Source organism: Eublepharis macularius, chromosome 7 (genome assembly GCF_028583425.1).
Source record: "Eublepharis macularius isolate TG4126 chromosome 7, MPM_Emac_v1.0, whole genome shotgun sequence".
Classification (NCBI taxonomy): domain Eukaryota; kingdom Metazoa; phylum Chordata; class Lepidosauria; order Squamata; family Eublepharidae; genus Eublepharis; species Eublepharis macularius.
This window is the reverse complement of record NC_072796.1, coordinates 105,337,470-105,365,288: the sequence shown is the minus strand read 5'-3', so window position 1 is coordinate 105,365,288 and position 27,819 is coordinate 105,337,470. Positions and strand designations below refer to the sequence as shown.

The 27,819-nt window shown below is 42.4% G+C and overlaps 1 protein-coding gene across 1 annotated transcript in view; it reads right to left on the bottom strand.

Moving 5' to 3' along the window:
- The window catches only part of CNBD1 (cyclic nucleotide binding domain containing 1), a 239,462-nt gene that overhangs the window by 45,979 nt on the left and 165,664 nt on the right, over positions 1-27,819 (bottom strand). Inside the window, exon 8 of the mRNA XM_054985894.1 lies at positions 3,287-3,396. Within this exon, the coding sequence (XP_054841869.1) occupies positions 3,287-3,396 (110 nt within the window). The remainder of the gene's footprint in view (positions 1-3,286; positions 3,397-27,819) is intronic.

Sequence of the window (27,819 nt, the reverse complement as noted above, 5' to 3'; positions counted from 1 at the left end):
CCCAGAAGCGAAATCATCTTGGCTACTCAGAGACAAACATAAACAAACTACTCTGTGTGTGGCGAAATTTTTGGCAGCTCTTTTTCATGATAATTAATTTTTAAGTTTTCTTCCCACGGGATGAGGGTTTTTATGACTCAAGTTGTAAAAACAGTAAGAAATAAAGGTTTTGAAAACCAGTATTGCTCAGAAGTTACACTTATTTGTCTTGACCTACAATATGAATATAATAATACATTCTAATCAGACTTCGACTAATTATTCACATACACACAAGTGCACATTTGTGCATGGGTATGAGAGGATGCATCCATACATCCATAATACTCTTATTGGTTTTCATTTAAACCAACATCTAAGAAGCTTATTTAAACTGCAACAAAGTTTATTTAACAATAGGATCAAGGGATGATTCAGAGCAGAACTTTGATTCTGTTCACTTCTATTCACAGATTTGACATGGGCCTGTTTCTTACTAGCATCATTAAAACAATTCATCCATTTCTCTTTACCCAGTTTCTCCCTGAAATCTGACACACACCCACACTTTTTTTCTTTTCAGGAATTTAGAGCTAGTTTCTAATCAATTCCATTTTGATCAAAGAGAAATTCAAAGAGAGGAGGGGCAACTAGGGAAGTTCTGCAATATTTCTGAATTTCACTCTGTAGATGTCCAGAGGCAGGCATCTTCCATCTGGCTATGTCTAAAAAAGAAAATCTTGGAAAAGAAAATCCCACTCCTCATAACAATATTATCCCACCTCTCCATCCCAGCACATTTGCCCAGATGCATTGGCACTTCACCAGACTGTGACAGGGAACTGGCATATCTCATCTATGTCCCCCATCCAGCTGACCCATCTTTGCTTAGTTGCAAACAGTGAGCTTCTCTCAATATCACTTGCATAGTTTTATTGAGTGGAAGGCAAGCTGGATGGTGATTTATAAAAAGTCCCAAAGGCCCATTCTTCCTAATGACTTGATTCTCAAATATTAATGCCATGGGTGAGGGAGAAAAATAGGGTTCTGATTAGACATGGGTACGAACAGCATTATGAATATAAAAACCCCACGAACAGCCTGTTCATCTGTTCATGAACAAGCCGTTCGTGAGGCTCCATTCTAAACAAACAAGTGGCCGTTGCAAGCTTCATTCGTTGTATTTGTCAGCCATTCGTCAAGCGAGACAGTTTCCCCTGGAAACAGCAGGGACTGAACTCTGTCTGAACTCCTTCTGGCTTTCCTTCTGGCTTTAACCCTTCAAAGTACTTCCAGTAGAGAGTTCCGTTTTTGCCACTGTGAAAATGACAACGAAGGGGGAGACCCATGGATCACGCCTTTCCCGGAGTGCAACCTCTCTGAAACGTGGGGGGAGGGGTCTTCGGAGGACAGTGAGGACTCTATTCCCTGCAAATTTAGTGAGTATTGGATATTGGGAAGGTCAGTTTGTAACCCCTCAAAGTAGCTTCCAGCAGAGAGTTCCGTTTTTGCCACTGTGAAGAGAAAATGACAACAAAGGGAAGGACCCATGCATTATGCCTTTCCCAGGGTGCAATCTCTCTGAAACTAGGGGGTGTCTTTGGAGGACAATGAGGACTATGTCCACTGCAAATTTGGTGGGTATTGGACATACAACCCACAACAACCATCGTTCTCCGGCCGTGAAAGCCTTCGACAACCCTCAAAGTAGCTTCCTTCCAACAGGCAGTTCCGTTTTTGCCACTGTGAACAGAAAATGACAACAAAGGGGGGACCCATGGATCATGCCTTTTCCGGAGTGCAATCTCTCTGAAACTTGGGGGGTCTTTGGAGGATAGTGAGTACTATGTCCCCTGCAAATTTGGTGGGTATTGGACATTGGGAAGGTCAGTATGTTGGGTGTTTAAAGGGCCCTGCCCCTTGTACGTGGCAGGAAAGGGCCCTTTAAACTATCAGCTGGCAGGCGGCAGAGGGGAATTCCCCCTGCCACCTGCCGGCTGATAGTTTAAAGGAATCTTTAAGGGTCCACGAACAATGAACATGTTTGTGAACAGGATCTTGTTCGTTATTGTTCATTGTTCATGGATGGCAACGAACAACGAACAGCTTGTTCGGGTTTTTTTTCCATTCATGCCCATGTCTAGTTCTGATGTGCCCTACAGAGATGCCTTGACACCCAGTCACTACTCCCATATGGAGAAGGACCACACTTCCAATATCAAACCAATTTTGATTTTCCCCCATGTATATGCAATCATAATATCATGTCCAAAAATCATTATATGGACAGGAGAGAATACATTCAAAGCACTGCTCCAAAGAATATCTTGTGTTGCTGCTTGGAGCATCACAGCTGGATTCTTCTGTTATTGTCATTTACTCACTGGCAAAACTATCTTCCTTCATAAATTCATAAGATAACCTTTAGCAGATCAACCTCAGATAGAAGAAATGGAATTCTAGTGATTTGCCTCACAGGATACTTGTGGGAACAAATATGATAGTGTTTGCCAATTGCTTTACAAATTAAATTTGTAATGTTTGTAGCTGTAGAATAGAGGTTAAGTGGTTTGGTTGCAAATCAGCACTCAGCTAGTTTGACTCCCACTACTGCCAAGAGCTCAGCAGGGTCAGCCACTTCTCTCAACCCCAGCTCCCCAGCTGTATTGCGGGGATAATAATAACACTGATTTTGTTCACTGCTATGAGTGGGCATTAATATGTCCAGAAAGATGGTATATAATCACATTGTTGTTATTGTTGTTATTATTATTAACATTTGGATCAAACATTCTAATGAGAAGCTTGCCACATTTCAGTGGAACTTTTGTGTTCCAACGGCATCTTTAGAGGGTTATAGCAATGCTAAATAATGAATTTGTGTTTGTGTGTGTCTGTGTGTGTGTGTGTGTTTGGGGGGGAGGATGAACTATCTCTTCAAAACATCTCTAATGCAAAGTATTATTGCAAACGATTTTGACTTTCATCTCTAAGATTTTAAAGTTTAAAGTGAAGGCCCTATGTTCTTCATTTCTTATAGTCATCCTTTCTTATTTATGCAAGTTCTGTAGTCTAATAATGCAATCCCATGAAGAGTTGCTGCAGGTTAAGTCCATTGATTAAGTCCAGGCCATTTATTGTCCATGGGTTTAGACTGGAGTAACTCTGCACACTCTTGCAGGACACTTTCTTGGGAGTAAGACTAATTGAATATACCTGAATAGAGCTGCTTATGATTGCACTGTCAGTCTAGTAACAAGAAGGGTTCCCAGAACTGATATCCTAGGGAACAAATGTAATTCCTCACCATTTTCCCCAGCGGTAACTTCATAAGAGCTGGAACGGTTCGGAATGCATTGCAATATCCAGATTTAATGAAGCCTACATATTTGCTTATTTCTCCAACTTTCATCAACACTGTGACACAGAGAAAGAAAAGAAAGATAAAATATTCTATTTCTCATCTAAAATATTTTTTTCTTAAATCAAATTTTGGATTACATTATATTATACAGTATTCCAAACAGTAATTGCATGCTATTTAGCCCTGGACATGCAAGCAGAATAGGCCTGCCCTGTGATATCTGTTGCAGTCCACATTTTAACTGACTACCAAATATCAGAGAAGTACATATACAGTGCTTTAGCTGTTTTCAAGGTGAATCTAGGATGATAAGCAGGATGACTGTTGCAGCCCAATCCTACCCATTTCTACTCTTTGTTTGGGCTGCAGATTGGTTTACTTTTCATATTTTCCACTATTATCAAGTTTTTCTTAGAACTGAACACAGTATATGAGTGCACACTCAAGATTACATAGCATAATTAATTGTTCCTTAATACATTAAAATGCAGACTTAAACAGAGTTACATCCTTCCACATCTATGCAAGTCAATGGGCTTAAGGGGATATTATAACTCTGTTTAGGATTGTATTGTCTCTTGCATACTAAATCAAGGTGAATAAAGAACGAGGAAAAAGTAGAAACCCCTCCACATACACACTTGCTATATTCAAACAAGCCAAAAATAGAAATAATTCCAAAGTAAGAATTCCCAAAATCAAGATGAGGTTTTGTTTATGATCCTTAGACTTTTCCTCTTTATTGAATGAAGTTTGTCATTTTCAGGACTACCTTTGATTTCCAAGCGTACTTTTTTTCAAATTTGCTTGTCATATACAACAGTACAAATATACCAAAGTGTCCTCCTATATTGTTCCTAAATTGTCATTTGAAGAAAACCCATCCCACAATAATCCACTATGAACAGAATAGCATTGTTATTCTTTATACCAATCAGCTCATTCTAGCCTCAAACAGCTACTGGGCATTTGCATTATATGATGAGATTGTACATATTTTCAAAGACACCGTTTCATTCTAGTTGCCTTCTCTTCTTTGACTAATAAAGAAAAACCTGTCAGGATCTTGCAGGAAGGGTTAGGGCATACTTGGCCTTTAGGAACAGGACCAGTTGAACACAAGAGTGCACAAAGACCGACATTTTGCCACAATGAAAACAGTGACACAAACACAGGAGTATTTGTTAGGGCAATACAAATGGAAACAGAAGAGAAGCAAGCCGCTTCATCCAGGCATATTGAACAGCTGGGAAGAAAGCAGACTCTGTAGAAGTGGAGGAACACAAAGTCACTGCAGACTTTTATTTTATGTGGGCATAGCTGAGCAAGTCAACGAAGCTATGAATCTGCCTGCTCTACACCAGCTGGAGTGCTCAGCTTGAGCTGGCACCTAAACTTTTTTCCATAGCTGGGGAAAGCAGCAATAATAAACACAGATGCTTTCAAAGTGTAATGCCGACATTATATGCTCCTTCGTGACAGTTCATTGATGCAAAATGGCCGTGCACTGAGCACCACTCCTCATTTAGCCCAGATTTATGGACATCTTCTAACAAAGTTCTGGCTGAACCATAAAGGCGAAGGTGACTCAATTCCTCAGGGCTGTTTCAAAAGAAAGACTGTCATTTCTGTTATTAATAGCAACATTTTTATATAATGCTTCCCCAATTCAGCTCCTGGGTTCCCTGTATAAAATAACTCCATAAAAAACAACAGAACAATATACCATAATCAGAAAAAGAATTAATTTGGATAACAAAGATGTCTTGAGATTGAGAAGCATATCCCGCCTGGTATGCTAACAAAAATCTATGAAAATAAGGTTTTCACATTTTTTAAACTGCAGTGAATGTGCTCATGTATTATATGCTCTGAACTATGCTTAATGGGCACTGGAGTGGTGGTAGCGTTGAGAGGCTGAGAATGATCCTGCTTCAGCAAAGCCTCATTTGGACTGAATGCTCATTCTAAGTGGATGGTCTTTGAGTTCTGTGGATTTCCATCTTAGGGCTGCCAGGTACCGCCTGACAACTGGCAGGAGGGCTGGAGGGGTAGCATTGAGGGAGGAATTTTTCTAAATATGCAGCCTTGTGAACTTACCAGAAATGACAAAGGTAGCTATATATAGGTATATATATATTCCACTTCTGCTCTGACCCAGGAGTAGGGGATCCCTCAGGCTTGGCAGCCCTACTTGAGCTGCAGCCTCCCATGCACTTGCAAAAGGTCTTATGAGTCACAGTAGCAACTATTTAGAGGTTCAAGGGCTAGCAGACAGAAAAGAGGTGGAAAAGTTAGATCATGAGCAAAGATCTATGTGATTCTTAGCATCCAATGTCATGTACACATGTATAATTTCTTCAGCATAACATGCAAAGTGGTCCCTACTATTCCACTCTTGTGTAATATAAGATAACTAGCAACAGAGCCCGTTGTCTAAAAAAAATACAGTGGGGTCTAGCAGCAGGGCCCGAGGGGGATGAGGGGGGAAGGTGGTTTGCCTTTGCCGCTTGGTTTCTGGTAATCAAAGCCCCTCCCAACTGGACAGGGGAAAACATCGTGTCCACCAGTTCCTCCCTCTGGCTGGTGTGTTGGGGAAGGCGGGACAGTGCATCTGCCAGAAAATTTGATTTCCCAGGGAAATGTTAAAGCACAAAATTGAATCTTGAGGAAAAACTCTGCCCATCGCAGCTGCTTTGCTCCCAGTCTGTGAGGCTGTCACAATGCCTCCAGATTTCTATTATACCTCAAATGGCACCTTAGTCCCCTCCAGCCAGTGCCTCCACGTAATTAGGGCCTGTTTGACTGCCGCCGTTTCCTTGTCCCATACCACCCAATTCCTCTCTGCCTCTGAAAATGTTTTGGACACATAAGCACAGGGGTGCATTTCCCCATCCTTCCCCTCCTGCGGGAGTACTCCTCCCATAGCCACATCGCTTGCATCCACCTGTGTCACGAAAGGGGTGCTCTCATTAGGATGGTGCAGTACAGGTTTGGAGGTGAAGCATGTTTTTAGTTCCTCAAAGGCCATTTGGCACTCCTTAGACCAGGCTAGTATGGCGCTCGGTTTCACTTTCCCAGCTGCCTTCCCCTTGGTTTTTAGTAAGTCTGTAAGCGGCAAGGCAACTTGAGCAATAAATTTTATGAAGGGTCGGTAGAAGTTAGCATGGAATTACTGTAGCTGCCGCCGCATTTTAGGGACTTCCCATCTGAGCATAGCTTCCACTTTGGTAGGATCCATTCCTAAGCCTCTCCCCGATACTCGGTATCCCAGGAAATCCATCTCCTCTTGATGAAACTCACACTCGGACAGTTTTACATACAGTTTGTGTTGGTACAGGATTTTTAGCACCTCCTGCACTAGTTTCACATGGGATTCATAATCCTCTGAATACACCATTATGTCATCAAAGTAAACCACTCCCCTATAAAGGTACTTGTGGAATCTTCATTAATTAAATTCATGAACACCCCAGGGGACCCTTGCAACCCAAAAGGCATGACTCAATATTCAAATTGCCCCAAGGGGGTATTAAAAGCAATCTTCCACTTGTCCCCCTCCTTTATTCTTACTTGGAAATAGGCATCTTGGAGGTCCAACTTTGTGGATATTTCCCCCTGAGCCGCTACCCCTAACAAGTCTCTGATCAACAGGATGGGGTAGGCATTCGACATTGAGACAGCATTGATTCCTCTATAGTCTGTGCACAATCGCAAACCCCCATCCTTTTTCTTCCTGAACAACACTGGGGCAGCATGGTGGTGGTGGTGGTGGGGGGGGTGCTAGCTGGTCGTATGAACCCACGTGCCAGGTTTTTATCAATTAACTTACGTGACTCTGCTCTTTCTCCTGGGCTCATTGAGTAAATGTTCCTTCAGCAACTTAGTCCCTGGGATCAACTCGATTGCACAATTCATAGCTCTGTGAGGGGGTACTTTATCCACCTCCTCCTCTTCAAACACCTGACTTAGGTACTGGTACTCCGGGGGAATGCTTTAACTCTTTTCCATAGTTAAACACACAGTCTCTGGGAGGGGGAGGGTCTTGGCTCCACTTGGCGTCTCATACATGTCTTTGGCAAGCTTCAGAAGGGAAGCACAGCTCACCAGCCTTCCACCTCACGTAGGGGTCATGGTCCAATAACCATCTTACTCGCGACATCAGTGGGAACTTGATGGCTGGACTGACCACAAAAGTTCTTTCCTCTCAATGTCCCACCATTCCCACTGGGGTGGGCTTGGTTTCATAACTAGGAGGGGTACCCTTCATCACCATCCCGTCCATCTGTTCAAACACCAGAGGCTTGGGTAGTTTAATCACCTCCAGACCCTCGCCGTCTTCTCCTCAAGAAGATCCTCATACTGCTCCTTTAGAGCCTGAATGAAAGCTTCCACGCTGTCCAACTCGGGAACTTGTATTGCATACATAGTCACATACCACTTAGCTGCTGGGCCTCCCAGTCGTGAGCCTATATAACTTACTGGGCTGGCTTCATTTGGGAATTTGTGCACCCATTCCCTCAGGAATTCCACCACTTGTACCAGGAAATATCCCAACTCGCGAGAGTTCCCTTCAAAACGAGCTTCCAGTCTGCAAAGTTTCAATAGGTGCAGAGGCAGCACTCCTTCCCCTGGTAGTCTCGGGGTCCCTCTTGGTGGTGGCCCTCCTCCTACGGGGATGGCAGGTAGCAGCTGTGGTAATGTCAGCTCTTCGGGTGATCCTGGTCTGTTCATTGCCTGCATCATCTGGTGAGGGCCAGGAGGTCGCATCTTAGCACCTGCAGCTCTTCCCAAAGTGCAGCCACTGGGCTTCCTGTCACTAACCCTGTCTCTCAGCCCTCCACCTCCCTTTCATGGAATTTCTTCCCCAAGAACAGGCTCCTTCTGCTTAAGTTTCCCCACCGCCGATTCCTTAGTTCCCTCACCTTCGTAGACGAGCCCTCTGAAGACATCCAGTCAGACGGCAGCGCCTCCAACCATCTGAGGAAGCTGACATCCCATTTGGGGGACATTAGAGGGGTTGTTGCCACATCTTCCACCAACACATCCGCATCGGGCTCGTACAGGATTGCAAGGTCTTTACCTAAATCCTCAGGGCCACTGGAGTTCTGTTACCCTCTTCCTCATCACTCTCACTCTTGTCCTTGGCTGTGGTACAGTCCCCATTCTCCGGGTTCCCTGTCTCCCCTCTGAGGCTTTGTTGGAACCAGTGTGCCTTTTGTCACTCTTTCCAGTCCTTCATCTGGCCATATGAAGAATGTGATATCCATCCTCGGGGTGTTGCACCCAGCCAGTGTAGGAACCTGGCTCCTGACTTGGGAGTCGCCCCGGCCCCATGCGCCTTGTCCCAGGCTTCGCCATTCCCACAAGGTCTTTAGTCAGGCTCTTGGGTTTCACAGGAGATACGTTGTCTCCTCCTTCTGCCATGCTGCCGGTAGGGAATCTCACTGGTTTCCCCTGGTTCCGAGAGAATGCCAAGGTTTCCAGGCAAAATGTCAGGCCTGGCTAGGGGATTCACTCAGACTCTCCACTTCATCCAACACAGTTGTATGAGTTAAAGGTCTTTATTCAGATAAAACTCCCTAGAAGTGCACTGTTACATAGAAATTGCCTGGGATGCTGAAGCAAAGTCTTCCCCGAGAGGTTATACCCCCAGTCCCCTCCCCTAGTTCAAACAAGTAAGCTGAAGTCAGCTAAAAGTCCTGCAAAGCTTATGTTCCCAAGGTCGTTTTCCATACTGATAAAACCTCTCTGCAAAGCAAAAGCAGAAAGCTACACTACAGGAAGAAAGCCCATCCCTCTCCCCCCCCCCTGCACACATATACACATTCACAGTTATGGCAGGCAAGCTGGCTTGCCTGTCTGACTAACAGAGTAGCTTAAGACTTTACTGGAACTTCTTCCAGTTGAACACATACTTGTTTCTACTTTCAGCTGATGGTGCTTCTTATAAGATTTGCATCATCCAGGGCCGCTTGAATTTGGTTGCATCTAGAGCTGCAGGCTTCAATTGGTTTAATCTGTAGTTTAATCAATTAAAGACTTAGTTGTTGAATCACTGTAAAGTAATTCTTCGTTGTTGAGGCTGAGATGGAAGAGCCTATTTGCTTATTTCTAACACTATTTCATTCTCATGATAGTTAATTAACTAAGAATTCTTTAATTGATTGATCACTTGGTTGTGATGCATTCATCCAAATAAAAGGAAACCAGTTCATTTTCTGTATTGTGAAATACATTTGAATCATGTTTTATATTCCCAAATGAAAAACTAGAATGACAGCTTTAAGCATCAGGATGTTGGTTAAAATATATTATGACGTGTCAGTGGGAAGTCTGCTGGTTCAGCAAATGCTTCTCTGTGAGAAGCATTTTGGATGCTAGAGGGCATTCCTTCTGGTTTACCTCTGTTAAAATCCTTAATTCTTTTCTTTCTTGTTGTCCTTTTCCCTGTTGTCTTTATACAAATTTCTGTGTGGGACACAGCCCACAGAAACCTCCTCAGAGGTGGAACACCTGTTGGGACAGGACAGAGGCTTGAATCCAACTGAGTGTTTCTCCAGGCAGAACAATTTACGTCCTTGGAGCACAACTTTCTTGCCTTCCCCTCCTACTGCAGCTCAAAATGCACTCCCAATGGTGTCCCTGGGGAGTTCCTATCCTACTGAAGCAGCATTACAGCAGGTATCATGGAGAGCTGCTGTAGCATAGTGGTTAAGTGTTGGGATGCAAGTCAGCACTCTGCTGGTTTGAATTCCTCTTCTGCTAAGAGCTCAGCAGGTGGCCTTGAGTCAGCCACTCCTCTCAGCCTGAGTTCCCCAGATGTATTATGGGGATAATAATAACACTATGTTCACCACTCTGTCTAGAAGAGTGGTATATGAAAACACTGCCATTCTTATTATCAGCGCCTGTAGTAAGAGGGCAGAGACATAAAAGTAGGGATCCCAGGAGTCAGGTCTCTCCCCTCCCGCTAGGAAGGTAAGGGCACCTGGCAACCCTACTCATGAGTAGAAATCCTTCTGCCATTGAAATATTCAGCTGTAACCAAGCCATATTATTGAGTATATGGTGAACAAAAATCTTCTAACATTAATTTAATTTAATTTATTAAATTTCTAACCCACCCTCCCTGCAAACGGGCTCAGGGCAGGTAACAACATTATTAAATAACAACAATAAACACAGTGTAAATGCAAAGTATAAAACTTAGTTTAAAACCATAAAAACCATATCCACAGTGGCAAAGATGTTAAGTCTATACACCTGTTCAGCAACCAGAGGGGGGTTGGGCAGGCAGGTCATAGACGTTTCAGATAGCAATGAACCAAGGCCACAGCAGAGAGGCAGACCAGGTAGCCTGCCCAGACCTCAACCACTGCCATAGGTCTGATGGAACATCTCCATCAGACAAGCCCGGCGGAACTGTAATAAATCCCGCAGGGCCCTGGTCTCGACAGAGAGAGAGTTCCACCAGGCCTATGTAAGAGAAGCATATCTGATCTTTCCTTGTTGAAGAATGGTATAGGAAAAGTCTGGAATTCAAAACGGAACTGGAAACAAACTTAATCCTCATTAAGCAAATGAATGCATACAATTTATGAATATATTTATTTCAATGTTTTGTACCCACTTTCACACACACACCCATTTAAAGCTTTGGGGATTAATACCATTGGGAGTTGTTCTGTGTAAGCTGTACCAATATTAATGGAAATAGTGCAAAAACATTAATTGTCATGTGCTTCTACAGTTCATATTGTTTCGCAGTAGGACTCGTGCAAGAAAACTTCTCAATTCACTGTGCCATTAAGCACTTTGTTAACTGATACTTATAACAAAGTTCTTCCTTAATTTTTGGCAATTAACTTTTAGATTTTACCCTTTCCCCAAGTGTTCATATTTATTATTTATTTATGGACATTTTTGTTGACCCCACCAGTTACCACAAATGCCCCCCAAAGCAGCTCACAAAACCACAGACATCATAATAAAACCAATAACCTAAAAAAATCATATAATTTGATACTCTATTCATGAACAAGCATGATGACTTTCTTAAACCAGAACATTCTTCATTTTTCTTTGAACTCTTGCTGAGCCCTCAGTCACTGTTACAAAGGAGACTAGCACTTTACAACTCCTTCACAAAGTAACACAAGCTCTGCCAGATGTTTCAAAGCAAGTAGAAGAAATAGAGAACAATAATTTCCACATAACGGAATTGTTTGGAAAGTTTCCTCAACATACCTATAGAAGTAGTCTTTTGCTACAAATTCTTGTTCAGATGCCAGTAGTCTGACATACAACGTGACTTGCTGCTAAACCACTTACACAGCTGAAAGGTGAACATTTAATTTGTAAAGGCTTTCAGTTCCTGAGTTATGCTGATGTTAGAAAATAACATGAACAGAAGTAGTGGAATTCTTGGTGACCTTCTGTTATTGAAGTCTACCTGGGGGCAGGGGGAAGAGAACACTTTACTGATGCCCAGAGGCTCAGGGTGATCTGGCCATGCTGTTAACATGTTAGCATGATATGGACTGTCCATGTCACTGCAGAAATAAAAATATTCATTGCTCATTAGACTGTGTTGTGTGATAATGGAACAACATCCTCCAGTGAGAATTGCAATTTGTGAGTGACACTCTTTAACTTTTGAATGTTCACTGTTTTTCCAAACTCTCAAATGTGTTCTAAAATGTTTATAGGTATGCATTCTCACACTCCTTCCTCATGGCTGTTTCTGACCTCATCCCCTATTCACTGTCTGCCTCAAACACTCAATATGAAAAAAAAGGTCTGGTGTTTTGTCCTGAGCCAGTTGTTTCACAAGCATTTCAGACTTGCCCATTTTGTTTTCCTATCTCTCAAAGATGAGCATATTAGTTCTAAACTGGATTGCTTGTTTTTATACTGCCAACCAGGTTGTCTGGTTACCTCCCTACAAACCTGTCCATTTCCCACCAGCATGTGAAAGGTCAGCAGGGATGAAACTGGGACGGAAATGGAAGATGTGTGCTGGCATTGTGCCAGTGCATCGACTTCCAGCAAAAACCAGAAGTGTCATCATAATATCTGGGGGGGGGGGGGGCACTCTAGGATTTGCAAAAAACAGTTTTCACCAGAAGTAACATCAGCATGCCTGTCTCCATCTCTCAAATGCTTCCAGGAGATGCACTCTGTGGCTTGACTAGTATACTGCTGACTAAGAAATGTAGTTCAACTAGGGAGCCCATTCCTCTGGCGGGGATGGGGGATCCCCCACTTTCACCCTCCACCCCCATGTCCCCACTTTCCTGGCTGGCAGGGGAAGAAGGCATGGGAATGGTCCTCCCAGGTGCGCTCCTGGGGCAGCACAACAATGTGGGCCGATTTGGGCCTATTTAAGGCCCAAATCAGCCTGCTGTGAAATAGGCATACTCACTACACCTGCATGGTGACGTCACCAGAAGTGATGTCACCACACAGCTGCAGTGAATAAAGAGGGAGAAGAATAAAGACGAGAAGAGAGAAGGTAAGAGCCAGATCTCCCCTCCCACTGGGAAGGTAAGGGGACCTGGCAACCCTAAGTTCAAACCAGTAATTTCCAAGCATACGCTGATATAATAAACATCACTAACTGCCTAATGTTATAGATAGTACACTGGTGAAAAAGCAGTACATAGATCAGAAACGTACCTGATTTACAAATATGCATGAACCTTCGGAAAGGGGAGGCAGCATCTTTATCAGTGAGTACTGGAAGGCAATGGTGGAGCTGCCAAGATCTCGGCAGCAACATGGTCAGATGCAATGTGGCTAGTGGAACTTGGTTCCAGCAAATGTTGTCAACATCCTGTGCTTGCTTCAGGTTCCCAAAGGCTCTGAGCAACTGCGCGTCTGGGCTGTGGGCCAAACAGCTCAGCTGCCATAGCCTCCAAACTTGCTGGTAATAGCATCACCTCCACTTTCAGCATTGCCTCCACTGTACCCCTCACTGGTGGGGATTGGGATATTCCCTGTGACCCACCCCCGTGACCTGCCACGGGCTGATTAACAAATGGAGGTGTGGCAGCAAACATACAGGCAGCAATCTGTGTACAGCAACACCAGTTCAGTCTTCCACAAATCCAAACATTCTTTTGCCAGGTGAAAATATACCATAAACCATCATCCTGTAAACTTTTGTCACTTCCATCTCCTCCAGCACTCTCTTTCCTGATCAAAATCAGTTTCAACTCTCACCCTGGCAGATGAGTATCACTCAAGAAGATATATTGCATAGATATTTGGAGCCAAGGGTTTCTTCATATTGTCAATTGCACCCTGTTCATGACTAGAACAAAGGCTTGCATGTTGAGTGCACTGATTTCCCTTTCATTCCTTTCACAGAAATATCTAATGTCTCCCAGGATTTCACAGAGAATGAAATGTAATCTCAGTGTCTATTGAAAGTACTCTAAACAAGGGCACAGGCTCATATTTCTAAGGAAATTAATAAGGTGTGAAAGAAGCGTTGTAAGCCGCAAGCACACAAGCAGATCTGGGTCCTGTCATTGTTCTTCTAATTCTGTCAGAATTGCACCATGTCAAAGTCTGACAGTAAGATAATATGCCACACCACACCCACGCCCTCACAAAACAGGGCAAGGCAATGTCCCTGCAGCTGTTATCTGATCTCCCTTACAATGGCAGAACCATTATTTCATCTGCTATTTTCGACACACACTGACATTTCCTAAATGCAGAGCCCTGTTTTCTTCTGAAATGACAGACTCAATTCTTTAAAACTTTTCAAACCTAAGAGCAATTTGGATGCTATTGATGCATTGTGAAATGTACCCGGTTTGTGGTAATGAATCCCAAAGTTAGAATCAGGATTAGATGGTGCATGTTAATCATATTTATTTTATTTACTTCATTTATACCCCACCTTTCTTTGCAGTGGGTACCCAAGGCAGCTTACATTGTTCTCCTCTCCTCCATTTTACCTCACAACAACTCTGTGAAGTAGGTTAGTCTGAGTGTGAGTGACTGGCTCAAGGTCACCAAGCAAGTTTCCATAGCAGAGTAGAAATTTGAACCCAGGTCTCCCAGATCCTAGTCTGTCACTTGAACCACAATACCACCCTAGATGCAAACAGCCCGCCAATTAATTAGCTATCTGATCACTACTGGCTCACACAATGCAAACTGAACTGGCAAGTGGTCAAGCATGCCTACATATATGTTGTTTTGATATTAACTTTGGTATTCCTCCGGCTGAAACATACTCTATGTCCACAAGTTACAGTGTGAACACATAAACAATTCATGTGCAGGGTATGCTTGACTTCTTTTTTTTTTGCAAACTCACGGAGTAATTCTCAAGTTACATTCAATACATATACAGTTGCATGTGCAATTTAAACCCCACATTTAGCCAGATACTGAACTCTAGTTTCTTTTCTAAAGTGAACACATGTTGGGGCTGGATAGTATGAAGAAAGAGAAAAAGGTGCTTGTGGAGGCAGATCTTTTCCCCACTGTGATTTGTGAGCCTTTAAGTGAGCCTCAAGAACTAGTCCCCCCAAGGACTTTATGGGAGGGGCCTCACTTAGGTCTTGTTCTCTCTGTGTTGGATGCAGTCTGCCACTGTGTGTCCTAGTATTTTCAATCTGCAAGTGTTCTCTCCCAGTAGAAAGCAATAAAGAGATAAGTTACGGAGGCTGCCAGAGTCTCCTGCATGTGGGCTACTATGCAGGACTGAAAGGTGATCTCATAGGCAAGCTTACCTCTATCCACCTTGCATTAGAAGATACTACACTCACCTGCCTACGGTGAGCCAATGGTGCCAATGATGGATGCCAATGGCTGGCAACCAATAGAAGACCAGGAGTAAGAAACATGGCGGGGGGGGGGACTCATCAAGTTGATGAAAAGAGGTCATTTTTTAGTTAGAAGTGACATTATGTTGCTCTAGGAAGCAACTCAATGGTTTTACCCTAGTGTTTCCACTGAATCCTAGAGCAAGGGGCATAAATTCCTGGTTCATCCTGGAAATGATGGCTGAATCCACATATCCCGGCATAGCGCTAAACTGCTGGAATGATAGCATCTTCCTGGCACTATTTCTGATGTCATCACGCCACAAGAGTGGAATCGTGGCGTAATGACGTCAGAAATAGCGTCAGGGAGATGCTGTTGTTCTGACAGTTTAGCACTATGCCGGAACGTGTGGATTCAGCCGACCAAACACAGTGAAATAACGGCCTTAATGGCGATTTCCCCCTATCTTTCCCCCCACCAGCATACTAAGCATTGGTGGGGTTGGGGTGGCTGCCAGCAGGAGATCTGCTATAGCAGGAGACCTGGAAACTATACACCTCCATTTCCCAGCAATCCTTAACCATCCTGAAAAACCATGGCTAGGAGTCTGGAAAGCTTTGTGAACAAAATATCACGAGGCATATAGAACTGCAGTGAGATGAGGGCATCAGATAAAATCACTCCTCCTCCATCCTGAGCCAACAGAGAACTTGTGCTACTGTGCTGGCTCCATCAGTAGAAAGAGGAGTTGGGGACACTTTCAACCCCACCCTGCCTCACTGCAACCCTCAGACCATTGTGACATTTTGTTCATGTAAGTCCTCCAACCCTCATCATTAGGCTTGGGGATATTGGTGGACTCCTAGAGGGAAGATAAGGAAAGTTTGGCCTCCATGAGAACCCAGCATTCACATTTCATATGACCTGACCAGTTTTCAACAGACAAAGGGATGTATTTTAATGGAAAACATTTAAGAACACAGACTTAACCTGTTAGACCTACCGAGCCTATTTTCTCTCTATATACATATACATTCTGCATTTACTCTGATCTGTCCTAGGCCAGTTACTTCCAGAAGACACCTTCTTGCTTGACTAAATTGTCTCTTGTTGAGTACATGGTTTTTTCCTTTGCTTGTCGTGGTTCATCTCTAATTTTCTATTAACTGTAATTGCATTGGATTGCTAACTATATCTGGAACAATACACTTTCCAGCTGTTTTCTACTGTACAACTACAATTTGGGTATTTGTGGTTATATTTTTTAAAAAGCATCTTGAACAAAGCGGTGTCTATACAGGGCAGGCAATGCACAGACAAAGAGGTGGAGCATGCAACAATTCCAAGAGTAAGTGAAAAGCCCAGTGGTAATGCAAATTGGCTTTTGAGTTTGAAGAATATGTTAATTTTTTATATTTTCATGATGCATGGAAAACTTCGAAAGTTCAAGTATTATTTTTCCCATTTGCAATCAGAAAAATCGCTTTCTTAAAAACATGCTCCTCTGTCAGCACTAGTCTAACACAAGATATATAAAACTGCTTAATTCTACTTTAAATATTTTAAGTGACAAGTGAGCATTATATTGGCCCTCTGCACAAGAGTGAATTTCACTATCTTTAAGGCACAGATTCATACATATATATGAGCAGCATCAAAGAAGTCTATAGATAGATGACTGCTCTCCGTGAATACTAAAGGGAATGAGGCAGCACTGCCATTTCATAGAATTAAGAATTACATCTGCTTCAAAGCAGAGAATTCATGCTTATTAAAAGGAAACATTACAGCTTATTGTGTAAATAGAAAAGTTAGATTAAAAGTTGTTTAAATGCATTTTTAACATATTAAAACTAGTGGGAAGCAAATATAAGTTTGTAACATTTAAAGATTATCTAGAAGAATATTTAGTCAATATATGAGCCTAACATATCAAAGATAATGTCCTTGCTACGAAATTTCATTTCCTACTCATTTTATTATGTCACTATAAAGGGAATTTAGCTGCAGCACAAAAAAGCAGAGACGTTTTAGTGATATGGTTACATTTAAATTTAATACTTCACCTTCAAAGGATGCACTCTGCAAACTGCTTGATCTAAAGTTGTCCTGATGAAAAAACAGCAGGGCTACAGCGGAATTTTGTTAAGACTCTGGCCTTGAGGGGGGGGCAGATGTGGCAGTTTCGCACCTCTGCCCTGCTCAGATAGCAATATGTCTGTGGGAAAGCATATCATCTCAACAAATCCCAATAAATTTTCTGGAATAAACTCCAGTTGACCTAGGTTATTTCTTGATGAGTCGCAGAATCTGTGATCCCAGGAATGTTGATAGTGATGGGTAACTCCCTTCAGCTCAATTCAGAATAAGCTAGTAGTTCCAAACTTTCAGAGGAATGTTTGTAATGTTGGTTGCATCCTCTCATGTTACATATTAATTTCAAGATAGGTAAATTCATGTTTCAGACTAGTAAACAATGAATCTTGGCAACATCAATAAATGTTGACTGTGGTTGTCCCATCCCTCATCCCCCTAAATCTGGATTCACCAGAAACCAGTGGTATATATAGCCAACTATCTTGTGATGCCCCTGTAACAGCAGTATTGATCTTCATGGATTGGACGTAGGTCACAATAGGAATGGCACAATAGGTGCCAAAGAATGTGATATTTGTGGGAAGTGGTTGTCTCAATAAGCCAATTTAACCACCCTAACAAAGTCTCTTTTTTCAGAGGGTCATTATGATATAGTGCCTATGCTGCTGCAATAATATTTCAAACAGGCCTTACAATTTTAATATGGAAGGTGGTCCAAACTTTAGAACTAGGCATGACAGGCCTTGTCACAAAATACCTGCCTTCTTCCATCTTCTGCAGCAGCAAAAGTAACAGTTTCAACAACAGTCTAGGGAGGGTAAAGATTAATCTAATAAGTCTGGGGCTGAGGTAGGAGTAGATTGCCAAAATTACATTTCCATATTGATGTGCCAGGACTTTATCACCTTGGGCTATTTGTTTAGGAGTGCCACATTAAGCCCATTTGAGTACAATGATTCAGGCCCCAAAGATCTCACAGGCTCGGTTTTGACTTGTCACCCTGGGAGTGGAATGTGCAGCTCAGTGAATTAATTGCACCTGTGAGCTGTTGCTCAGACTAGGGCCGTTTCCAGACGGCTTACCAGCCCCCGGAACGTTGCGCCACGTTGCGGGGAAAACGCGAAATATCGCGTTTTCTTGGGCGAGTTTTGCGCGACGTCGTGCAACGTCGTGCAAAACTCGCACGAGAAAGCGCGATATTTTGCGTTTTCCCCACAACGTGGCGCGACATTCCGGGGGCCGGTAAGCCGTCTGGAAACGGCCTAGGTGTCCTTGAGGCACAAGGGAGTCTTGGCTCCATATGTAGCCCTCCTCTGTTCTCAGGCTACTAGAAAATGCAAGCTAGCAAGCTTTATGTCTAGATAGATAGTTTTAGCCAGAAATAGATGTTGTTTGTTATTTTATTGCCTTTTGCTTGTGCCTATAGAGTGGATCCTGCAACCCTGCATACACTTTCCTAAGCTAATAAACAACATTATATTTAAGCCTGTGTCTTGAGTTTCTGACCAGCTGTGTGCAAATCCACTCAGAGTAAAGAACCCAGAGATTGGGAAGTCTCAACAAACCCAGGTAGTTAAACCCTCCAGAAGGGCTGCTAGGGGTCTGAGTGGCTGTGTGAGCAGCACTTGGAATGGTGGCCAGGGGCTTGAACACCTAGACACTACTGTTCTCAAGAAAAAGGGGGACAAAGATTTTATGAAAAAAAATAGTTCTAGTGCATGACAAGATAGTTGCTGCAGTGATGAATGGCTAATTATGCAATCCTAAGCAGAGTTACAGTAAATTGGCCTCAAAAGGTAAAATTCTGTTAGGATCACACTGTAACTGTAGCAAAGGTGATAATGGAGAAGCCATGGAACCTACTGGAATAAATTGGGAGAGCTTTAACATTCAGGACAAGAGGGTGGGAAGGGACGCCATCTTTGGGTCTTAGTTAGGCTGCCAATTTGTTTAAGACCAGCCCCAGAACTAAAGTATAAAAGACAAATGATGTAAAGTATGTTGTTTCAAATACTGCACAAGTTGAGTTGGATTCAGCCAGTCTTTTTCATGCAATCTCTCCCAATATTCCTCCTTACTACAGCCCCAGTCCCACATGACTTTGGTTTGTTCAGGTCCTACTATTCCCAGCATGGACTTTTTCATCACTAAAATGGCTAAAGATACCCGGAAGTTCTTTGCTGGAAAGCCCCATACTCCTCTGCTCCACTCTATTATTTAACCAACAAGAGTCAATCATCACTGCAAAAAAGGCTGATCCAACCAGCTTTTCCATAGGTGAAAAAGGGAGACATTTCCTAAGCTAATAAACAACATTTTATTTCTGTTCTATTCCCAGCATTGACATTTTCATCACTAAAATGGCTGATTGAATCCAACCTTCTATCTGCATAAGAAAAAAAGATAGGGGCTGCGCAAAATGACTTTCCATTCTAACACCTGGTTAGCAGAAATACCAGGCCAAACTAAATGTTTGTATTTTTAATTAGTTAGGTCTGCGTTTCTACTGCATAAAAAATGGGGGCAGTTATTACCTCAGTTTTGCTGCTCCACATGCAATATTTGTGAATGTGAAACTTAACTAGAGATGGGCACGAACCACCAAAAAACCAAACCATGAGGTTCGTGATTCGTGAGTTTTCACAAACCATGAACTGGGGCAAGTTTACAAACCAGTTCATGGTTCATGGGGTTTAAATACCCTTTTCCAGCCACTTAGCAGTGGCAGGGAAAGGGGCATTTGACAGTTTAAGGGCCAATCATAAAGGCCCAGCCCCCACCACCCCCCAGCTCCAGCCCCAGACTTACCTTGCCCTGCCGTGGCCATTTGAGGGGCAGGAAGGCCATTTTCTGCTTCCTCTGCCACCCCATGGGCCCACGCAGTGGCAGAAGAGGCCAAAACCGGCCTTCCTGCCCCTCGCGGGAGGAGGGGGAGGATGCCATGGGCGCACAGGGCAAGGTAAGTGTGGGGCTGGGGCTGGGGTTTGGGTAGTTTAAAGAGCCCTGCCGCTTGTAAGCGGCAGGTCCCTTTAAACTATCAGCTGGCAGGCGGCGAGGGGGGGAATCCCCCCTGCCGCCTGCCAGTTGATAGTTTAAAGGGCCCTGCTGCTTGCAAGTGGCAGGAAAAGTTTATATGGCCATTTCCCTGGGGAAATGGCCATTTAAACTGCCCCTTTAATACAACCCAAACAAACCAGTAGACCAATTTGTGGAAGTTCATGGAAACGAGCTTCCATGAATCGCTGGTTCACAAACCATGAACTGGCCTGATTCATGCATATTTTGGGTCGTAATTCAATTTGTGCCCATCTCTTAAACTTAACTCCCCTGCACTGTTTTCATGCAGGAAAATGGTTGGGAGGGAGGCTGGAACCCTTCCTCTCCCCAATGGCAGCATTCCAAGCCCATTTGGGATCTCTTTCTCTCTTTTTAAAAGTCATTCCCTGCAGCTGTTTTGTGGCAGTTGGGAACATTAAATTAATTGTTGTGATACCATTGGCCCTTAGGCACTATTTACTAAAGAAACAATCTTCATTGGGGGGGAAATATTTTAACAAATGCTTATTTGTACACATTTTCCCCCTTGGGCCAATAGCCAAAGGTCACTACAGTTTTTTTTTTAAAAAGAAGAAGATATAAACGTAATTTGTTCCACTTAGCTGAGGTTACTTTTAAGAAGCTATCATTAATCTGCTTTATAAGGCCTTTAAGAAAAGCAGCAACACACTTCATCATTTTTGACAGCAGATTTGGAAATCCTACAATGAGATGGCAAAGCGGTAAACAATGGCCATTTTTTTTGCTTGTTTTGTGACAACCATCTGTGATCCCCTTTGCTCTTTATCTGCCCTCCACTGTTGTCACAGACCAATAATGCTTTTAAAGGAGTTCATGAATTCACTTTGCATTCTCTGATATTCACCTTGTATTTTGAACTTGATGTTCTAAAACGACATAAATAAATAATCCCTCGAACCTTTATGGTGGTATGAATACATCCTTTTTACCAATCAGTTGATGACAGAACAAGCAGTATTAGTGGGAAGCTTAAACCAGATTAACCCAGACGGAAATGAAGTTCAGAGTTGAGCACAGCAACGGTAGCTGGTCATTGAATTACACCTACACAGAGAGAGGCTGTGTCCCTCTGGCTTCTAATCAGAAAATGAAGCCTGCGGAAAAAGAAAAGGTTGCGGCAGCTTAACCTGAAATTACTGGCTTTTTCAGGAATGTTAGGTATTAGTGTGCCTGACATAACAGTATTTTTATTACCTTAAAATGTATGAAGCTACCATTTTGTATGGATTTTGGAGCAGAATTTTAAGCTCTACACAAGTACTCCTTGGAACCCTTTACATTAGTATTTTTTAAAGACCACAGTCCTGATGCTCAACAAACCTGAACCTAGAGGTTGCATGGTGTCTTAGCAAAAAATCACATCAAAAACTGGTTCAGTTGAACAAAAGTTTATAATTCATCTTGGAATTTTTTATTCTCTCAAGACACCCTAAAGATACCCTGAAGTTCTTTGCTGGAAAGCCCCATAACTCCTCTGCTCCTCTCTATTATTTAACCAACAGGAGTCAGTCATCACTGCAAAAAAGGCTGATCCAACCAGCTTTTCCATGGGTGCAAAAGGGAGACATTTCCCTTTTACCCCCAAAAGGGTGCCCTGTGGATCATAGACCTGCATGGACAAAAGGCATGTGTGACAGAGTCTGGAGAGGGCATTAGGTGGGATTCTGTGAAAAAACTGGCTGGATCCAGTCCACAAAACCAAATTAGAAACTAATCCAATTAAATTAGTATGATCGGCTTGACAGGAAGAAAGGATGGATGGAAGGAAGGAAGTTATTAGAGAGAGAGAGAGTCAAATATGGTATAGTGTTTATAGTATTGATCAAGGGATATCTTGTTTTTAATCCCCATACAGCTATCCTTCAGGTGGGCCCTGGAGTTCTCCTGGAATTACAACTGCTGTTCAGACTACAGAGATAAATTCTCTTGGAAGAAATGGTAGTTTGGGAAACCAGTCTTTATGGAATCTTATTCCCACTGAGCCACCATCCCTCCCCAAACTGCCCATCCAGGCTTCTCCCCCAAATTTCCTGGAGTTTCCAAATCCAGAACTGGCAACCCTAGCCATGAAGCTCACTCAGTGTCCTGGGGCCAGTAATACTCTTTCAGCCTAAATCACCTCACAGAGGTGTTCTGATGTGACGTGGAAGGGGGGCACTATGAATATTACCCTGAGCTCCTTGGAGAATGGTGGGATAAAAATGCAATTATATGTAACTAGAATGCCATCAGCATCTGAATTTTTATTTAGATATTTTTATCCTTTCCATTGGGAACCAAAACAACTTAAAATATTGTTCTCCCCTCCTCCATTTTATCCTCACAATAAGCATGTGAGGTAGATTAACTGGCCCAGGGTCACCCAAAAAGCTTTATGGCAGAATGGAGGTCTAAACATGGGTTCCCCAGATTCTACTCCAATCCTAGCAAAATCCTGCCGTATTCCATAGATCCTGTCCAAATAAATCCTATTGCTCTGAAGAGTTATTTAAAATCTAAGAAACATGGCGGATTTTTAAACTATTTTAAATTGCACGTCAAGAAGTAATGGACCACTGAAGTGATTCACAGTCCAATCCTAAAATCACTTACCTGGAAGGTAAGACTCATTGAATAAAATGGGACTTACTTTGGAGTAGACCTGAAGGATTGCTCCCTCAGTCTTGGAGCAATTCTAAAACCATTCTGTTTCTCTTATGTTATTGTTCTATGTACACTTACTTGGAAGTAAGTTCTACTGAACTCATTAGCACTTCCTTGTGAATAAATATGCACATAATCAGGCTGTAAAGCAGAAAGACAATCAAGAGGATAACATCTTGAGATCCCACTATACCTTCAAAGTATCAAAACCAAGCTACGAGAGACGACTTACACGAGGAGGAGCACATGAAGGGAGTCACAATGTTAGCGAGGAAGTTGAGTTTTAAATGAGATCGGAAGGCTTTGTTAATTTCCTCTCTCTACAGAGCCAGGGAGATAGCTGCTCAGAGGGTTTGTTAATTTCCTCTTTGCCTCCGAAGGGCTCTGTCAGTTTCATTTCCCCTTCTAAGAGGAGAAGAGGAGATAAACAAACCATCTGAGCAGGGATCTCCCTGGTTCTGTAGAGAGGGGAAATTGACAAAACCTTACGATCTCTTTTAAAACTCAGCTTCCTGACTAACATTGTGACTAACATTGTGACTCCCTTCACGTGACTCCCTTCATGTAATTTGTCTCTTGTAGCTTAGCTCTCAGTCTCACAGCTTTATGGGAATCAAATACCTCCCAGAAATGTCAGATAGTTCATGGTAAATGATACTAGCCACTGTTGGATGGTTGGAGGAGGTAAGCATCCAGACTACAAACTGAAAAATAGCCCTATGAAAATAAACTGCAATTTTGTCCCTAACACAAGAAAAAAATATCACAATGGGGGCATTCATCCTTGCACCTGGCTGGACACCTAGCCACTATTTACTAGCGTATTGGGCTTACATATGCCTTGGGGTCATCATGAGTAGGTCATGCATCATTTAAAAACAGCTAAAGTTCACACTTATGTGTTACTTTTGTGCCTGTGTAATTAACAGTGCAATCTTAAGCAGAGTTATTCCAGTCTAAGCCCATTGACTTAAATAGCCTTAGACTGGAGTAACTCTGCTTAGGATTGCACTGTACAAGTATTAATCAGAAGATGGCATTCATTGTACTGGCAAATGCTCAGAACTTATGAGTTTGAACTATAGCTCCCAAGTGGCAGTGTGAGAAAGCACAAAGTATTTGCAATCTGATTTAGAATACTCAATTAACATGAACACACTCGACTTCAGGACTCAGACAAAACTAGTAAGAATGGAATGCTAGATAAACAAGCCACAAAGATTCCCCTGCATAGCAGGCTTGAGATACACAAAGAAACTCTTTTTCTAAGTCAACATTTTTCTGGGTGGGTTGGGTATATGGTGAAGGAAGGATAGTGACAACAGCATGAAAGCAGTGCAAGTATGTGCAAAGTATTTGCAATATAATTCAGGAGGGAAATAGCATTTGAAAAAGGTGGACAATTTTTCAAATGTTCAACTGTGCTGCTTACAATTTGTAATCAAACTGCAATACAGCCTGGGGAGTGTTTGCTTTATTGCTGTCTGAGACAGTGATCCCCATCCAATGTGGTTCCCATGGATGCCAAGGTACCCATTATGGCTTTCCTACTGCTGTCCATTTGCTCCTTCTCCAAAGCATCTTTTCCCCAAAGCAAATAGCCAGCTCTGGTTTTCCTCTACCTAATTGTAGCAGGATGTGCTTCAGAAGAACCCAGGAGGCATCACCTTTGTGTCAGCACAGAGAATCCAGTCAGAGACAGCTGCCTTCATTGTAAGAGGATGCTTGGCTTGCAGCCTTCCAACATCCTATGATTGGTGCCAGCACCCTATGTCAGCCATTTTGTGATTGGCCCTGGACCCACGACAGCTATTTTGAGGTGGTACCCATTCCCCATCTCAACATGCCAGAAGTGCCAACAGGCTCACCAAGACTGGGGATCCCTTATCTAGACTACACTTACAAGTTATGGAGAGCCAAAAAAAAAAAAAGAGAGCAAAGCCTTTACAGGCATAGCAGATGTCGTGTATGAACTGGGGTTGCAAATTTGTGGCTGAGAAATTCCTGGAGATTTGGGGTTAAAGTTTAGGAGGGCTGGGGCCTCAGCAGGGTATAACACCATAGAGTCCACACTCCAAAGTTGCCATTTCCTCCAAGAGAACTGATCTCAGTCATCTGGAGATCAGTTGTAATTCTGGGACATCTCCAGGCCCCACCTGGAGGTTGGCAACCCTAGCATGAACTGAGAATATGTCACAGAAGATTTCCAAGAGTTCTTAGCAAACTGCAGGGCTTTCATAGTAGATGAGTACAGAGATTCTTTGGTAAACCGTTTGATCTGAAATGAAGGAGGACTGAAAACCACAATAAAGGAATGAAAGATGAATGTGGTATTTTGCCATATAATATAAACTGAGCGCTCTTCCCATTTACTGAGCTTCTATCATTCAAATTCAGAAACTGAGTTTCTCCTTTTCTGAGAATCAATGTGCTCAGAAAATATTCAAGTGGCTTCAACCATAATGTAATTTGAGCTTTCTTCATTGAGAGTTTACCATAAAATTAATATTCAAAATGAGAAATCTGCCTGAATGCCTGCAGATTTACATGTAGTCCTTCTCATACAACTCATTACTGTATATAATACTTATTGCAAGGCAGTTAGTAGTAAAGTAATATAAAACAAGTAAAAATTACTGAACCTCATCTTAATGAAAACATTATATTTTGAGGAAAGCTGTATGACTAAAATTTCCATCGGAAATTATTCATATTTTTATGAGACATATAGAAGGTATCATTTCTTTGCCATATACTATATTTTCTAAAGATTTTCATTTAAATGTGCATGCAAAATTATGCATTGCAGTCATTAATAGAAGACAATGGCCTACTAGAGTATCAAAGAAAGACAGGCTCCACAAATAAAAAAAGGAAAGGAAAGGAAAAAGAATGCTCAGAAAAAGGCAAGAATATATAATTATTAAAATATTCTTTAACATTCTACCAAGTACACTTTTCTACATTTCAAGACAATGTTTGTGATATATTACAATTAAGCATGAGAAATGGAAGGCCATTTTTCTTCTGATAACCTGCATCTAATATTCTGATGGGGACAAGATCAAAAGATTGAACTTTACTTGGGCCTTACAGCCCAAATTTAAGATTTTGCAAATATGTGTTGAGATTGTGGATTCTGTGTAATCATAAAACCTCTGTGCCAGGATATGGTATCACTATGAAATTATGCTGCTGTTATAGATTATGTCAGCCAACTGTAATATATGACAGATTAACACAGACCTGTGACTTGTGGCCTTCCAAGTTCAATGGAGCCAATCACTCATATACAGTGACTGATGAGGAACCTGTTAAAATTCCTGATGTTGTAAAGTGTAAAAACAGAGTGGAGGATGAGAATGTGGTGGTAGGCAATATCACTAGATATAACTATGGTGCTAGTCCCCATGCAGACAGCAACATCTGGGAAACAAGACAGTCACACCAGAAACCAACCCTGGGTCTGCATAAATATCTAACTTTAAAAAATCAACTCGAGAGGAGAAACAGAGTGAGTCTTACTTGAACCAATCACAGAATAGTTTTTATGTTTTACTAAGTGTCAATTTACATGCTACGATGTCCTCGTGCTTGTTGAACCAGATTGCCAACCTCCAGGTCTGGCCAGGAGATCTCCAGGAATTACAATTGATCTCCAGAATACAGTGATTAGTTCCCCTGGAGAAAATGGCTACTTTGGAAAGTGGACTGTATGGTATTGTACCCTACCCTCCTCAGGCTCTACCCCTAAATCTCCAGAAATTTCCCAACCCAGAGGTGGCAGTCCTATTGTTAAATAATGACCTGAAGACTTTGAATCAGACTCGCATGTGCTCTTTTCATTGGCAAAAGTTGGCTCCAGCCTTCTCCATGCTGTTTTCTCCTCCTTAAAGTGCCTGGTGGAGCTGCTATTGGTCAGTTGCAAAACTTACATGCAACTTAAGTGGCTTCACAAACAGAACCAACAGTAACTCCATGATGTGGTTTATGGAGGAGGAAAAAAGCACAGAGAGAAAGTTAGCTGCCACTTCTGCCCTCATGCCCTGGTTGTGAAGAGAAAGTGGCTGATGTGAATCTGGGAGGCACAAAACATTTAATGTCTGATTCAAAATAATGTGGTTGCCCATAAGCATGATTTTGCAGTGAATAAATTGGCCCTGAGCTGCAAGCTTTGCATGAACAAGTAGGAAGCATTATGAGGACCTGACTCTGATGTGTGCATCTTTTTTGCACATCTGCTGATGCAAACTTTGTGCAATTATACACACACAAGAAAAGCTTCACTAAAACAAGAGTACTTTAATAATGTGCTGTTTTACAAAACAGAGGGCGGACTAAAAATCTAATAAAATAAAATAAAATAAATAAATAATGCAACAATTTCTATTTTCTTCTTTTAGGGTGAAAAACTTTATGCAACAACTAAACAACTGCTTTAGTCACTGCCTCCATGGAACAACTATGCCAGCCTGGTTTACATATCAATTGAGGCTGTGTTACAGTGTGTGTATGGCACAAATTACTCCGCTTACATAAAGAAGCTTTCAGTGTGACCCAAACCAAACTTGAACAACTGATGATGCAGAGGCCAGATTTACATAATTTACATAATTTACTTTACCCTGCCTCATGCTTTCATCATTCACCACTACTGCCAGGAAGAGCCAAGAGCTGCAGACTCTCCATCTGCCCAAATGTAGAAAAACCTTGTGTTCCCTCACTCACCCCAGACAATAACACCTAGCAACACCTGGCACTAGATTGCTTTGCAGGCATACACTATTTCTGTCAAGGCCATCATGGAAGCTTTAAAGAGTAGCACTTGGAGCAAGGTGATGGGGAGATGGATTTTTTACATCCATTGC